At 38.7% G+C, this 16,569-nt stretch overlaps 1 protein-coding gene across 2 annotated transcripts; it reads left to right on the top strand.

The window, feature by feature from the left end:
- The first annotated feature begins 1,943 nt into the window (after positions 1 to 1,943).
- washc4 (WASH complex subunit 4) lies at positions 1,944 to 16,559 on the top strand. Of its 2 annotated transcripts, XM_005803265.2 has the most exons (33): positions 1,944 to 2,097; positions 3,796 to 3,935; positions 4,014 to 4,067; positions 4,154 to 4,219; positions 4,314 to 4,359; positions 4,458 to 4,525; positions 4,615 to 4,697; positions 5,446 to 5,488; positions 5,592 to 5,695; positions 6,632 to 6,752; positions 6,841 to 6,964; positions 7,053 to 7,180; positions 7,270 to 7,430; positions 7,511 to 7,637; positions 8,374 to 8,499; positions 8,627 to 8,734; positions 8,881 to 9,027; positions 9,127 to 9,206; positions 9,553 to 9,658; positions 9,908 to 10,024; positions 11,646 to 11,814; positions 12,787 to 12,941; positions 13,029 to 13,103; positions 13,176 to 13,280; positions 13,374 to 13,508; positions 14,140 to 14,248; positions 14,339 to 14,405; positions 14,496 to 14,582; positions 14,723 to 14,870; positions 14,966 to 15,062; positions 15,149 to 15,345; positions 15,609 to 15,699; positions 15,840 to 16,559. In XM_005803265.2, exons 1-33 carry the CDS (start codon positions 2,037 to 2,039, stop codon positions 15,902 to 15,904), a joined length of 3,510 nt encoding a protein of 1,169 aa, XP_005803322.1. In that variant the 5' UTR covers positions 1,944 to 2,036; the 3' UTR covers positions 15,905 to 16,559. The 2 variants fall into 2 exon arrangements, with proteins under 2 accessions (XP_005803322.1, XP_023203617.1); XM_023347849.1 differs by lacking the exons at positions 5,446 to 5,488; positions 5,592 to 5,695.
- Positions 16,560 to 16,569: the final 10 nt, after the last annotated feature.

The following is a 16,569-nucleotide window of genomic DNA, read 5'->3' as shown; positions in this document are numbered from 1 at the left end:
ATGTAAAATAGAAAATGGAACCCCTCAAGGAAGTGTGGTAAGTCCAACATTATTTTCAGTTATGATCAACGATATTTTTAAAGAATTATCCATCGGTTTTGGTAAGTCACTTTTTGCTGATGATGGAGCATTATGGAAAAAGGGAAGAAATGTGGACCATCTTATTGTTAAAATACAGGAAGGTATAGATAAAGTGAGTAAGTGGGGAGTAAAGTGGGGCTTTAAATTTTCAATTGAAAAGACAAAAGTAATGTTTTTCACAAATAAAAAAATAGGGGTTGATAAAAAGTTGTGTTTATATGGGAAAGAGTTAGAAAGGGTTGATTGGTTTCGTTTTTTGGGAGTAGTTTTTGATAAGAAACTAACTTGGGGAAATCATATAGAACATATTATGGAGAAGAATAAAAAGGTTCTAAACATTATGAGGTGTTTAGCTGGGTTGACATGGGGTGCAAATTTCGATTCCCTTAGAAATATATATGTGTCTCTAATTAGATCAAGAATAGATTATGGGAGTGTGGTGTATGGATCAGCAGCTAAAACTAGGTTAAAAAAGTTAGATGTTATTCAAGCCCGAGCACTGAGAATATGTTTAGGGGCAGTTAAATCAACACCAATATGTGCATTACAAGTAGAGTCAGGAGAAATGCCATTATGCATTAGAAGACAGCAGCTAATGGTCAATTATTGGATAAGTTTAAAAGGACATAATGCAGATCACCCGGTTAAGAAATTATTAGGAGAGTGTTGGGAAAGAGGAAAGAAACAAATTGATAGCTTTGGGTGGGTTGGGGATGATAGAGCGAAAATTTTTAATGTATATTATAAGGAATTTAGTCCAACTGTATTGTGGCCTTTGAGACCGACATGGATTTGGAAATATATTAATGTAGATAGAACACTAACAAATATTAGGAAAAGGAAAACATTAGATACTTGCCAAGAATTTTATAATCAAATGCAGAATAAATATAATGAATATTTGCAAATTTATACGGATGGGTCGAAAGACCCTAAAAGTGAAGCAACCAGTATAGCTGTAGTGATTCCTGAATTAAAGATTAGTATTTCAAAAAGAACATCTGATTATTTGAGTGTATTCGCAGTAGAACTAGGTGCTATTTTAGTAGCTTTAGAATGGGTGGAGGAAACTAATAGGAATAAAATAATAGTTTGTAGTGACTCTCTATCTGCGTTGATGAGTATTGGAAAGGGACATACAAAAAATCATCAAAATATTTTATATGAGATTATGGCGGTTCATCATAGGATATGTGAACAAAATAAAAAAGTTGTATTATTCTGGACTCCTGCTCATGTAGGTATTATGGGGAATGAAAGAGCGGACAGGCTGGCTAAGGAGACAATTAAAAAAGATTATATTGATATGCAAATAAAGTTATCTAAATCTGAAGGTAAAAGTATAATTTGGAAAGAAAGCAAGAAGATATGGGAAGATAGGTGGGTAAATGAAATAAAAGGAAGACATTTATTTAGAATACAAAAAACAGTCGATGTAGAAAGGATCAGAGGATTAAACAGGAGGGAAGAGATAATTATAAATAGAATACGAACTGGGCATAGTTTCCTAAACGGAACTCTTTTTAAGATGGGGAAACACCTTACTGGTTTATGTAGATGGTGTGATGAAGTAGAAACAGTGGAACATGTTTTGATTAAATGTAGGAAATACGCAAGTCAAAGAAGATTATTAAAAACAGAACTAGGTGTTAGTAGGGAATTGAAATTTGAGAAGGTGATCGATCAGCTGAATAGTATTGAGGGGAAAAAGAAGATTTTTCGTTTTTTAAAAAACACTGGGATTTTTAAGAGTCTTTGAGGAGTAGGTGGTAGGAGTCAATAGAGGGCAGTAGTGCAACATAATTGGATGCAAGCTGCCGTTAAAATCTAAAGAAGAAGAACTCAATTTCCCAGTAGCACTAGCGACCAAAATCACAAGGTCCATCATGGGATCTTGTAGCCCTACTTCATAACAGAACCGAGTTTAGATCTTGTGGGGGATCTATTCTGGAGACATGGCAGTGGAAACCATCGCACCTGACTGGGAGTTTGACCGTTTTGACGACGGTTCTCAGAGTAAGTCCTCCATGCTGGCCGAGCGTCCAGAGAGAAGGAGGAGCGGAACTGAAGCTGCTGTTTGCTTCCAGAGTTAGCTTCTGCTGCTAGCCAAATGCTAAGCCACTGTGCACCCAATAGAGAAAACCCTTCTGCAGTTTAGTTGAAGTATCAACTTTGCAAGTAGATACATTTAAGATGTGTTGATTGGTTCGAGTAAAAGCAGTGTGTACGCGTGAAATCGGTGTGTAAATGAGTGGAATTGAAAGCTAGCTACGTTAGCTAACCCCCAGGGAAAACTGACAGTTTGACAGTTATGATCACGTTAAGCCCATTTAATTTAGTCACATTAACACTTAGTAATCATGTGTGATTTAATTAGTGATTACTGATTCTACCTAAATTCTACTCAACGTGAAAGCGCATTCAAGAGTACAGAGAAGGAGAGATGTTTTTAATCCGTCCATGCCAGAAACTTTATCTAATAGTCCCTACAGTGTCCTCCTATTACTGCATGAAATGTTTCTTCCTTAAATAGGGTATTCATCTTTTTTTTTTTATTTATTTGTTACCTAGGTCAAGTGATGAAAAATATTAACAAGCAACATTTGAATGTTAGTAATGGCGTCAAGTCAAGTGAGACTGAGTTGATTTCTTGGTTAGAGGAGAATAGCGTCTTGCAGCTAAAATTCCTGGTATCAGATTCAACAGAGATCCCAGCTTATGTAACACTAAGACCCACAAAAACAGGAATAAAAGTCATTGTCCACACCTGTTGGAAGTTGCTCCATTTCTTTCTGCTGCAACTTGTCTAAATGCATCTCCACTGATGAGCATTGGAAAAAAAAAAAAAAAAAAATATATATATATATATATATATATATATATATATATATATATATATATATATATATATACATACAGTACAGACCAAAAGTTTGGACACACCTTTTAATTCAATGAGTTTCCTTTATTTTCATGACTATTGACATTGTAGATTCACACTGAAGGCATCAAAACTATGAATAACACATGTGGAAATATGCACTAAACAAAAACGTGTAAAACAACTGAAAATACCCCTTATATTCTAGTTTCTTCAAAGTAGCAACCTTTTGCTGTGATTACTGCTTTGCACACACTCTGCATTTTCTTGATGAGCTTCAAGAGGTCGTCACCTGAAATCGTTTTCACTTCATAGGTGAGCCCTGTCAGGTTAATAAGTGGGATTTCTTGCCTTTTAAATAGTCATGAAAATAAAGAAAACCCATTGAATTAGAAGGTGTGTCCAAACTTTTGGTCTGTACTGTATATAGACATGATTTATTTTAATCTACCCATCCCATACGATGAACTCTTTGACAACATTTTTAGTTTTAGTCTCAAATTAGATTTATTATTATTAGTAGTAGTAATTAATGAAATTATAAACAAACAGTGCAGCAGTCTGAATCTAGCCTACTGTTGTATTTTGTTTCATTAGAAGTACAGTCTATTAGCACAATGCAATAGTCTGTACAAACCACATTAATTGTAAATATTTGACACCTTATATTTATGCCTTCAAAAACTATTTAGAGCTACTGCTCAACTACTAGACTCAAATTGCATTTGTCATAAGAATGTGACAAGGCCATATAAGTGCATTTTTCATTTTGCTTACTAAAAGCAATCAAATGCACTTTCATGAATGGACTTGTTATTCTTCTTATTTAACAGAAATCCACACAGAGGTTCAACTGAAGAACTACAGCAAGTTTCTGGAAGAATACACCTCTCAGCTGAAGGGCATTGAAGAGGCTCTGGATGACTCTATTGGAGATGTGTGGGACTTCACTCTGGACCCCATCGCTCTAAAAGTAAGTAGCTGCACGTTTACCTGAAAAGGAGAAAATTACAGAAACTAAACTCACGCTTTTCTTTGATTTTTTTTTCAGCTTCTCCCATATGAGCAGACCTCTTTATTAGAGTTAATTAAAACAGACAACAAGGTAAAACAATCAATGTTTTTTTAAATAAATCAAATAAATAAGCATTTGCACTGTGGTATGAAGCTAACCACCTGTGTTGCATGCAGGTCTTGAATAAAGTTGTAACGGTTTATGCTGCTCTGTGCGGTGAAGTGAAGAAGCTAAAATATGAGGTAAGCACTAAAAACAAAAGACTCTTCTCTTCTATTGGATTACTCTGGTCTATGTGGTGTTTGCTCTCTGGGACACTAATGCTTTCATTTCCAGGCAGAAACCAAATTTTATAATGGCTTATTGTTCTATGGAGAGGGAGGTAGAGTATCAGCTCTTATTATTTGTAGACAATTTCCCTATTATAGGTGAAAATAAAGCTGCAGCATGTGCTGTGCTGTTTTTTTTTATTTATTACAGTGTGTGAAACCAGTGTTCTTGAAGGCGAGTCGCAGATTCAAATGGGCAGATTTATTTCATTCCTACAGGTGATTTGTGCATGTTAAACTTGATCTAATAAACTTTGTTCATTTTTAGTTTTGTTTTCTTTACTTATTATCTTTTGTTCCTTCTATAGGAACTGTCCTGCTTTGTTTCCAGATGTTATGAAGTGGTGGTCAGCATCATTCATCAGCTGGCTGCCCTCTACAACAGCAGCAAGTAAGCTCCACAGGTCAAACACTAAACAAAATGTCTTAGATCAGATTTAATGAGCTTGTTGCCAAGGGAGGCTTTTAGGACTTAACACCATAACAAACAGCTCTGCTGTGATGGAGACATTAATAAATGGATGACTTATTTTGGATGAGATTATTTTGATTTTCTGTCATCCATATGTGGCAGAAAAAATCTTTTGATTATGTAAAATGTTCTCTTTTGATGGGGTTTTTTTCTTGCAAACGTATTGAAACTTTTTGAACATTTTTGTCAAGCATTTGTTTCTGTTAAAGAATATTTTTCACTTCAGCTGAAATCACAACCTGTTATTATGACGTGTATAAATCCATCCTTTACACCATTCAAACCAAGAAATCTCTCTCAACATCAGCAGTCCATTTCATTTTTTATTTTTAAGATGTTTCCCTGAAAAGATCATAGAAATATTTTATATAGTAGCAAACTATTCTTAAGTAATCTAGAAAATATTTCATTATCCAGGGGTTGTATTTCTTTGTGGTCATGCTGCACATCTGGATGATGGGTCAATGTAGTTTCTATAGCATTCTTAGTTCTTAAAATAATAATAATTGGTGCCAAACATCAATCATTCCAATTGCACATAGACTTTTTAAATAAATTCAGTCCAATCCTGTCACCATTGGGTTTTGCTTGCTGTTAAAATATTTTTTCATGCTTTGCTGGCTTAAAATAAATAGTAATGTGCTAAATGTTTGTTGTCGTACTTTAGGGGTGCAACAAAAATTATTGAATCATCAGGTGTCCATTTCCAGGTCGGTTTTCTTTTATTGTTTTTTTTTAATTATTTTTTTCATTTTTTTTTTTTTTAACTTGGCCTTCATCTCCTCCTGTGCCTTCTCTGCATTCCTCGTACAGGTGGTTTATGAGCACCTGGGGGAGCTCCTAGTGGTACTGATGACACTTGATGAGATTATGGAAAATCACGCTACCCTGAAAGATCACTGGAAGATGTATAAAAGGTCAATACACGCACATAAAATGTGCAAACAACTTTCCATCTTCTCAACCAAACACAGGGAACTTAATTGCACATATGTATGCAATACAATCTCTAGCCAGAAAATCCCCCAAGTCCTGATATATGCCTATTTTTTTTTTAAAAAAGTGTGGGAATGTTTTAACCAATCCTGTTTGACTCTATGATTTACGCAAGTCCACTGGCAAGCTTCACACTGGACTCTTAGCAAAGATTCCTGGAATCATGCAGATATCACCACAGCTACAGGATGTCAAAACATCCTGCAGTGTTTAAAACTGTACCTTGATTAATCTTTCCACGTTTGCCAAGTTATTCTTGGACGGCTTACTTGGTTTTCCAGACAAAACAAAGCTATTACTCCTCCTTCTGACAGGAAAATGCTTTCTAATGCCAAAAACATAAGCATTCTTCCACAACTTTAAATAAAAGAATGTTAGATTTTCTCCTTTATAAACTACTTCACTTTTAATTTAGTCAATTGTTGGACCACACACATCCACTGACTCTTACTCAAAGTAGACATGTTGAGAACCAATTCATGCAGAAAGACGCTTGGCCGTCTTTCTGCAAAGCAAAGCAGAATGATTGCATCTTGCTGTTCTAACAACTGCACTGCTGTGCGACCCAAAAACTTTTGTGTTGAAAGCATCAATGAATGAGTGTAGTTAGTTTTACCCCTATAAGCTTATTAGACATGGTCAAAACATGTCTAATAAACTACAAACTACTACTATTTTCCATAACTGACTCCCTTAATTCACTTTTACAAATGGCTGAAAGCTGTTTGTGAAGGTTATCAAAAATGCAAATGTTTTTTAAATAAGTTAGAGCTTTTAGACATTCTGCACAGTTACTAAACACTGTAATCACCTTACCTTGATTGAACATATTTAACATATCTTGTGCATATATGTAGGTTACTGAAGTCTGTTCATCACAACCCTGGAAAATTTTCCATTCCTGAAGAAAAGCTGAAGCCCTTTGAGAAGCTCCTGTTGAAGCTGGAGGGGCAGCTGCTGGATGGCATGATAATGCAGGTGCTTTTATTCCCATCCTACCAGCAGATTTATTGCCTTCATGATCCAGAGTTCCTTTGAGCAACATTAACCTCCCAATGTTCGACAGGCCTGCGTGGAGCAGAGATTTGATGACCCGGCCGAAGCGGTCGCTGTCTCCAAAAACAGTTCCTTTGCCGAGGAGTTCGCCTTCAACATTCGCTCCATCTTCACGAATGTGGAGTCCAAAATTGGTTAGTGTCCCTCTGTCTCAGGATAAATCATCCTGTCCTCTCACCTGGTTTCATTTTGAGCAAAGTTTTATTTATCTTCATTTTTAAGGCGAGCCTTCAGAAATTGACCAGAGGGATAAGTACGCTGCAGTCTGCGGTCTCTTTGTCCTGCATTTTCATATTTTCAGAAGTGTCGACAAAAAACTCTACAAAGCATTGCTTGACATCTGTAAAAAGGTAGACGTGTTCTTAGCTTGATTAAATAACATCTCATCGTTTTTAAAGTATTTTCTTCACTTATTTCTTTGTCTTTTTATCTCTTGTAGGTTCCTGCTGTCACTCTGATTGCAAATATCGTCTGGTTTCCCGACGCCTTCCTCACCGTTAAAGTCCCGGCTGCTGCCAAACTGATGGACAAGAAGAGTCTCCAGACGATGAAAGCACAGAGAGACACCTACCTGCAGCAAAGGGCTCAAACGTTAACAAAGTTAGCACAAGTAACATTCATTCACAATAAGAAGCTTTTGTAGCGAATATAATCTGACACGTAGGTGCCATTTTATTCAGGGATGTCCAGTCTTACTACGTTTTTGTAACTTCGTGGATGATGAAGATGGAGTCCATTCTGTCCAAGGAGAATAAAAGTGACAAACTGGCTGAGGACCTCAACAGCAGATGTAATGTATTTGTGCAGGTAGGCTCTCAGCTAAGCGTTTTCAGGTTTTGTGAAGTTTTTTTTTGATTGTTAGTTGAACTATCTGTCCATCATGGTCAATCTGGATGCATATTTAGTGGTGGGGTTTAGAAATCACAGACAGCAGATGGGCAATACCCAGTTAAGTTTTTATGTAATTAATAATAGTATATGAAAACTTAAAAGAAGAGTTAAAGAAGAAGGAAAGGAGCCTCATAATGCTACAGAGGAAGGGTTTCCAAATACCTGGTCAGTCAATCATGGGTTTTTTATTTTTAAAAAACCCATGATCTCTGCTTTGTTCTGCTTTTAACTTTGCTTTTGACAGATTGAACACTTTTGACTCAGGTTTTTTTAGACACAAAAGAAATATTTTTTAGCACATTTTCTGAACCAGTTATAAGCCTAACATTGGATGTGGCAGGGAACGTTGGATTAATTCAATATCCTTTCAAAAGGTTTATGTGAAATCACTTCCTATTCCTGTAACCAGAACACACGCCTTGCTTATTAAACAAGATTTGATGATAATTTGGCAATCAAATAATAGTAACAACAAACATGCGCTCCATTTCAGTTTCAAAACTACAGAGCATGAAATTACTCAACAAAAAAGTTCACTGAAAAATGCCAAACACAGCTCTATCTTTTAATCTGAAAGCAGCTGAGAATAATTGAAGACCTTCATTGTTATTTGAAATCACTTGACGGTGTAAGTACTATCCTTTTCCCACAGGGCATCCTGTACGCTTACAGCATCGGCACCATCATCAAGACCACCATGAACATGTACATGTCCATGCAGCGGCCCATGACCAAGACGTCTGTTAAAGCTCTCTGTCGATTGGTTGAGTTGCTCAAGGTGTGTCTGCAGGTTTTCCAGTTGTCAAAATAATGTGAGGTCTTACTGTATCGAGTCACTTTAAGCAATGAGGAGAATCTCCTGGATGAAACAAGACAGTTTTTTTCCCATGTCACTCTCCTCCCAGGCCGTGGAGCACACATTTCACAGGAGGTCGATGGTCGTAGCCGACTCTGTTTCACTCATCACTCTGCAGCTCCAGTCTCAGGCCCTCAGTGCTATCAGCAATGCAAAGGTAAGCACAAAAATCTCCATCATGGTTTTACATATTTGCTAAATATGTAAATATTTTACATATTTAGTTCGTAAAATACTGTGTTATACAGGACTTTTTTTTTCTCAGCTCTTTATTTTTTTATTTTACTCTTCTGCCCCCAAAAGAAAAGGGTGATCTCTGATAAGAAGTACAGCGAGCAGCGGCTGGATGTCCTTTCGTCTTTGGTGCTTGCAGAAAACGCGCTCAGTGGGCCGAGCACAAAGGAGCGACGCCTGGTTGCGTCTCTGGCTCTGTGTGTTGGCACACAGCTGGTACGTTGAAAGATCTTTGTCATAATACACACACCCACACACTTCATGCTGATTCTCTAATGGCTATGTTTTCATTTCGTTTTTGACTATTTCACCTAGAAAACCTTTAAAGACGAGGAGCTGCTTCCGCTGCAGGTGGTGCTGAAGAAGCTGGATTTGATCAGTGAGCTTTGTGAAAGGTGAGCTGTTCTTTCCGTGTTGCACCTGGGATCGAGGTGGGAGGAGAGTTCCAACAGTAGCAGAAACTTTTAAAACCTTGTTGGAAAAAAAACCTTTTTTCCTTCAGCAATAAAACGTGTTGAACATAGACCATAAAAGTAAAAAAAAATATATATATATATATATTATCTTGAGCATTCTTGATGAATGGACTGTGCTTTTTGTTCCCCAGAAAATGAGGGAACATTATATTATTTTAATCAGTAAAGCTTATTTTCATCAGTTTTATTTGATTTTTACAAAGCTCAGAGGCAAAATGTGTGCCAAAAAAGGATGCTACTCTCTGATGCTTGCCTTCGTTTTCAGGGTCAGGCTCCAGTGTGACTGCAGTTTCCTGTACTGGCACAGGGCTGTGTTTCCCATCTACCTAGACAATGTGTATGACAACGCCGTGGATGCAGCACGGATGCATGTAAGCAGACTCTTAAAACCCCTTTGTTTTAAACCTCTTTCTAATTACACATACATATGATTAGAAAGCTCAGATTCTTGACAATCAAAGAAACAATAATGACTGTAGATACCATAAATGCTTTTGTTCATCTTGGGCAAAAATTGCAGGAATTTTAACTTGCCAGTAATAATGTTCATCTGAAATGTGAGGCCAGCTTCTGTTAGTTGACTCCCCTTCTGCTTTTCTCTTTTTAATTGGTGTGACCAGTACATGTTTAGCGCGCTAAGAGACAGTGTGCCATGCATGCTCTATGCTAAACACTTGGAGTCATGTGACCAGCTGCTGGAGTGCTTTGACAAGGAGATCATGGATGTGTTCAATGAGGTAAGCAGCGTGAGTAAGGATGAGGAGGAAACATGTCGTTTTAAATAAACTGCCTTCAGTTTGTGTTCTTTGTATTTTAGTTTAGTATTTAAAACAAACGAGAATCCAGCTAAAGTCTGTATTCTGACTTGGAATCAGCTGTTGCATCTGTTAAATAGGTCAGAGTAGGTTCTATTTCATCCCTACTGACCTCCAGAGGGCGGTGCTGGCCCTCTGGAGGTCATCCGGGAATCATAGAACCGTAGTTACATACGTAACTTTCGTTTTATTGGTGTAGGGTTAATCATGACTGAAGAGAATTTAAATCTCTGTGTCATCTGCATAATAATAATAAACCAATACCAATCACATTTTGACCTCCAAAGAAACATGCTTCTTTGGAGCTGATTCTCTTATGTCAATTAGAGAATCAGTGAAGTTTCTGTCCTCATGAGGACCGACTGCTGACCTTCACCTCAGCCAACCGGGAATAAAGTTATTAGTTCGTACAGTAAGTTAACCGCTAACCTAAAACAGACTTGTGGAATAAAATTATTATTCACAGTGTGTTTACTTTCATAAAATAGTTTATTAAATCATTTAAAGGTCTTATATTTTACTTATATGTTTCTCTGCTGAGCCTGCCGCGTCTCTCTGCAGGGAACAGAACTGAAACTGCATTTCTCTGCCAGAAGCGGTTGAAACAGGAACCGCCTAACCACAATCTGCTACTGAAACAGCCTGAGTAGCAGGCTCACCAGGCTGAGTAGCAGGCTGTCTCAGGCTTTCACTTTGACAGTTCAGTTCTGCAGCAGCTCTTCTCTGCACCTGGCAACTGACTAAGACAAATAGTATTCGCACCCCGTGGCTTACACTATTGAACCCAGGGCACGAAATGATTAAAGCAGTTATTGGAAACCACACTTTTGCTGACCACTCTGTGCACAGGTTGATTTGTGGTTGGAATAATGTCACGATGTTCCGCCTGATTATCTGTTTGACCAAAGCCTTGTGCTCTTTCACCTCGTGCCTTTTCTTCTAAGACGTGTTGATCTTTTTAGCTTCCAGGAATTGTTTTGCTCCACCTGTTAGGTGTGAAAAGATGTGTATAAAATCTGACATTATGTGTGATGTAGTCAGAGTTTTGTCTGACAGTCTGACTGTATTCATCTCTCTCCACCTGCAAAGTGAATTCAATAAAGCTGCATTTGTTCTCTGTCTTTGCATCCTGGTCTTAGATTATTTTTCCAGCTTTGACAGACTCATTCAGGCCCAATGGGGCAAAAAACAAAAACATGCTCTCCAACTATTAGTTATTGTTTATGTTTTTCTGCTGAGACTCAAATTACATAAGACTTTGTCCTTAAATAGAGTTCATTTACGTAACATCTGACCTCTCTGGCTGCTCTACCTGGCCCTCGAAAGAGGTGAACCTTTTGTAGCTTTCTGGGAATGTTTGCTTTAAAAGGTCACATTTAGATTTAAACCTCAAGGTCGTTTTACCTAAATACTGCGATCTCTTCATCAAACAAGCTTTAGCAAAAGAGATATTCAGTCTGTCTGATGTCTTCCTTCTTCGCCTTATAGTAAATCACCAGTTTTCACAGCTTTACCGACGTTTGTTATTCCCGCCTCTTTGCAGCATCTCCTCAACAAGCTGTGTAAGGAGATCGAGAAGGACCTGCGCCTCTCTGTCCACACCCACCTGAAGCTGGACGACAGGAACCCGTTTAAAGTTGGCTTGAAGGACTTGGCCCACTTCTTCTCTGTTAAACCAATCCGATTCTTCAACCGCTTCATTCACATCAAAGGTGCAGAAAATCGGTCAAACACCTACATGTTTCTCATTTTACGGGCAGATTCCTTAGTCTTGCTGACATTGTGTCCATAAATCTGTTCCATTCAGTTCAGGGTCAACACACGCTCGCGTACATCCAAGACTTTTTTACTCTGATTGTTTAAAGAATCTCTGCCTGGCTGGAGATTTTTGACTAATGGACTTTACAACAGGAGATTAAACTCTGCCAAAGTTATGGATTGTTATTGTGGCCCTGCAGTCCATTTCACCTGTAGGTCAGAAAGAGACTTCTTATAGTAATTCACTGAATGTTTTTCAGTTTGTGGTTTTCTAAAGGTGTATAAGTGCGCTTGAGTTTTGGACTTTCTTGAAACTGTTTTTTTTGTGTGTGTGTGTGTGTGTGTGTGTGTGTCACTGTCCCCTTCAACTCATTCTGCTTTTCTGCTGAAGATTGGAACCTGTAAGATGAACTCAGAGTTGAATCCATCTCTTATTATTCAAAATGCTCTTTTTGTAGGTTTGAACCAGGGGCAGGATTTTTAAATTTTTTTTATTTTTTATTTTTTACAGAAGTTCTACAATAAAAATTTGACTCCATTTAGAATCCTATTTTAGCATATAGCTTATTTGTAGAGTAGATAATTTTTCCCCCCAGGATATTTAAGGTTTAAAGGAAACTCAAAGCGTTCCAGAGTCGGGAAAGAGTGGAATCTCATCAACACAACAAAATGTGAACTTTACTATAGTAATATTTAAGAATATTTTCTTTTTCATTATTGCAGTAAAGTGATCGGCTGATGCAAACATTCTTTTTGATTTGCTCACCTTAGTTCTCTAATGCGCTTCTGCTCATAAACAAACCAACAACGCCTTTCCCTGGAACAGTAAATCCTGTTTACTTAAAACTGTTAACCCAACCCTGACTTTCTTTTAAAGATTTGCGGAAAGTAAGATTATTAATTTTTGCTTTTTAACCGTCTTGCAGCCTATGTGACTCACTACCTGGATAAAACTTTCTACAATCTGACCACTGTTGCTCTGCATGACTGGGCCACCTACAGTGAGATGAGAAACCTTGCAACGGAGCGCTACGGGCTCACGATGACAGAGGCGCACCTGCCCAGCCAGACTCTGGAGCAGGTCCGGAGCGCTGTCACAACGCACCTCATGACGAAGGGAGACGTCAATAAATACTTTATTAACTGTACCCTATCTGCTCTCATTCAGGGTTTGGATGTTCTGGAGATCATGAGAAACATTCACGTTTTTGTCTCACGCTACCTCTACAACCTAAACAACCAGGTAGGACTCGTCCGCCGTAAGATGCAGACGCTCCTGTTCACAGCGGGCTCTGAACCGATGTTTCCCCTGCAGATCTTCGTAGAAAAGGCGAGTAACAACAAGCACCTCAACACCATCAACATCCGTCACGTCGCAAACTCGATTCGGACGCATGGCACGGGCATCATGAACACCACAGTGAGTTTTCCTCAAGCACATCTGGATCTGTTCGCCCTGTTGTCTCCACTGGAATTTTTCTTTCATTTAGCAACTTCTTGCTTCTCCTGTCAGGTCAATTTTACCTATCAGTTCCTGCGGAAAAAGTTTTACATCTTCAGCCAGTTCATGTATGACGAACACATCAAGTCCAGACTCATTAAGGACATCCGCTTTTTCAGGGAGATAAAGGATCAGTCTGACCATAAGGTAGGGATGTCAGTATCTTGGAACAATAAAGTGCATCCACTCCTGAAATGTTGAATTCTGGAATGTTTTTGGGAGTCCGGTGCCTTTTTAAGAGTATCCATACATCTTTGGAGAAGAAGAATAACGTCTGGCACCATCATGTTTCACCAAGAGGATAATGCATTCAGGTTCATGTGCAGGCTCGGTTTTCCCTCCTCATATTGCGTTTTCATCTGTTTGAAACTAAATTCCGCCCACAGACAGTTTTACAACAACTAAGGAGAATTACAAGAAGATAAGACCCACCTGCAAAAACATGCTCAAGGTTAAGGGAAAGGCTAATTATGTCTTTGCACACAGTTTATCAAGTTCTTTCTCTCTAGGATGAGAACACTAAAACCTTTAAATGAAAAACAAACTAGTAATATAAAACTTTTTAATGTAAGAGTGATAAGAAAACATAATAATTCTATCAGTAGGTTTGCCTGGGCTTTATCTCGGGGTGTCGGAGAGAAAAGATGCTGAATTTGCATAAGAGTGTTGAACTAGTATAAATACTTTTAAAAACACACTGTAAATGTGGTCTCTAATTCTCTCTGTGCTACTCCTTTTCTGTTCTTACGCACATTTCTGTTGTGTGTGTGTGTTGCAGTATCCATTTGAGCGTGCAGAGAAGTTTAACCGCGGCATCAGAAAGCTCGGCCTCACTCCTGATGGGCAGAGCTATCTGGACCAGTTCAGACAGCTCATCAGCCAGATCGGTGAGAATTTCTTCATCATATAATGAAAAACAAACTCCAACTTGTATGTGAAGATGAACGCAGCGACCTTTTAAAACCACTTTCTCGCAGGCAACGCCATGGGCTACGTCCGCATGATCCGTTCTGGAGGCCTTCACTGTTGCAGCAGCGCGATCAGGTAAAAGAAATTTAAGTAATCTTTTCAGATCTGTGCGGACCCAGTTTTTTTTTTAAGTAAGCTTTCAGCAAAGTGTTTGATCGTTTTCAGATTTGTCCCTGACCTGGAAGATATAGTCAACTTTGAGGAGCTTGTTAAGGAGGAAGGACTCTCTGAGGAAACCCAAAGATCTGCCAGGTAGAAGTTTTGGTGAAAAGTTTCCAACGTTCACTGCTAGGTGTACTTCTGTATTTTGTCTTCAGGTGGCACCACAGCCATTTAAATAAACAGAAAGCATCCTCAGGCCTTGCTTTTCACGGTCGTTTTGTGTTCCCCAGCGTCCTGGATTCAGTGTTGAGCGATCTGACCAGCAACTCTGCCGAGGGGACCGAGTACTTCAAGATGCTGGTGGCCGTGTTTGCCCCCGAGTTCCGTAGCGCCAAGAACATGCACCTGAGGAACTTCTACATGATTGTACCGCCGCTGGTCAGTGCTGCATCATGCTTCAAGCTGACATCTGTCGTTTTTATGCGAAAACCTTTCTAACAACACCCCTCAAAAAAACAAAATCTCACTTTCAGACTGTGAATTTTGTGGAGCACTCAATCAGCTGTAAAGAGAAACTCAACAAGAAGAACAAAACCGGAGCTGCCTTCACAGACGATGGCTTTGCGATGGGTCAGCACAGTCGGAGAGTAAAAGCATCCTGCTGTTCTTTTGCTGCCATCAGCTGATGATGTTTTTTTTTCTCTCTCTCTTTCTAGGTGTTGCGTACATCCTGAAGCTGCTGGACCAGTACCTGGAGTTCGACTCTCTTCACTGGTTCCAAGCGGTCCGAGATAAGTACAGGAAAGAGCTGAGCGCGGTGGCGAAGGAGCAGACGGTGCAGTCCGCCGGTCAGGACGAGAAGCTGCTTCAGACGATGAATCTCACCCAGAAGAGGCTGGATGTCTGCTTGCAGGTGTTTAAGAAACTCTTTGAGTAGCAATGGTGATCCACACGTAATCATCAGTGTATTTTGTGTGAAGGACCAACACAGAGGAGTAAGAAATGTGTTTGTTTTTTTCAAAAATTTTCTTATGAAAATCTGCACGTTCCATCTAAATAAAACCATTTGTCCTTCTGAAGTGGCATGAACAGTGGATTTGTTTGTAATTCTACAAAGCTTCTGCTAATAAAATTCTCCCTGCTGGCGTATATGTTACAGCTCTCTCTTCTTTGCAGGAGTTTGAGCTGCTCTACTTCTCATTAAGCAGCGCGAGGATCTTCTTCAGAGCCGACCAAACCGCAGCTGAGGAAACCCAGGAGAAGAAAGGTAAATCTTGGTGTGCCGTTGTCAGCTCAGTCTGTCCGTCATGCTGGACCACCCGTCCAGCTGTCAAGGGTTCGTCTTTGCAGATCGTTTTTGAAGTGAAAAGTTGATCTCAGAGGTTGTTTCGCCCTCTTGTCCTTCAGACGAAGCTGGGAAGGTGGGAATGTCTCCAGAAGGCTCCACGCCTGCAGAGTCGTCCTCAAAGTAAGCATGAGACCGTTCTGGATTATTCCTGAGAGCTCTGTAGAGGAATGATCCCAAAGAAAACACTGAAGCTGTTTCAGTGTGTTTGTGGACAAAAGACCGAAAAGTTCACCAAACAATGGATTTGTTTGATATCCCAGTTATGCTAAAGTCTGTGTACTTTAAGTGCTAATACAGGAAGTGTCTCTAAACATCCAGTGAGTCATTTACACTACTACTTGAACTAATTTAAGGTAAAAACAAAATCAATTTATTACGTCTCACCCTCGGCAGACTGAGGAAATGTCTACAGAGAAAGTTTTCATTATTTGTTTCAAGTGTTTGTTTCTTTGAGCATTTTATACATTGTATAAATGAATCATATGTGCCTTCATAAACTTTGGGTACTTGTTTTGATAATTCATGTGCAAACAGTAAACTCCACAGCTGATGCAAATTTGCCATTTCATAACTCAAAGATTTTCCTGGTGTAAAATGTTGAGCACTTTCTCTGAAATTGTTCACGTCTGAGTGGAAAACATTTACCTTGTTTTGGTTTTGTCATCTGGATATTAATGAAATTGTTTAAAATCACAATTCAGATGACTTCACAGTTTTTCTAACATTTGGACCAACTTGGATCAGATGTTTTGAAATTAATAAACCTTTTTTTTGTCAAATTTAGATTTA

Source organism: Xiphophorus maculatus, chromosome 2, assembly GCF_002775205.1.
Source record: "Xiphophorus maculatus strain JP 163 A chromosome 2, X_maculatus-5.0-male, whole genome shotgun sequence".
NCBI classification, from domain to species: Eukaryota; Metazoa; Chordata; class Actinopteri; order Cyprinodontiformes; family Poeciliidae; genus Xiphophorus; species Xiphophorus maculatus.
The sequence above is the reverse complement of the archived record's forward strand: the minus strand, read 5'-3'. Positions and strand labels throughout refer to the sequence as shown.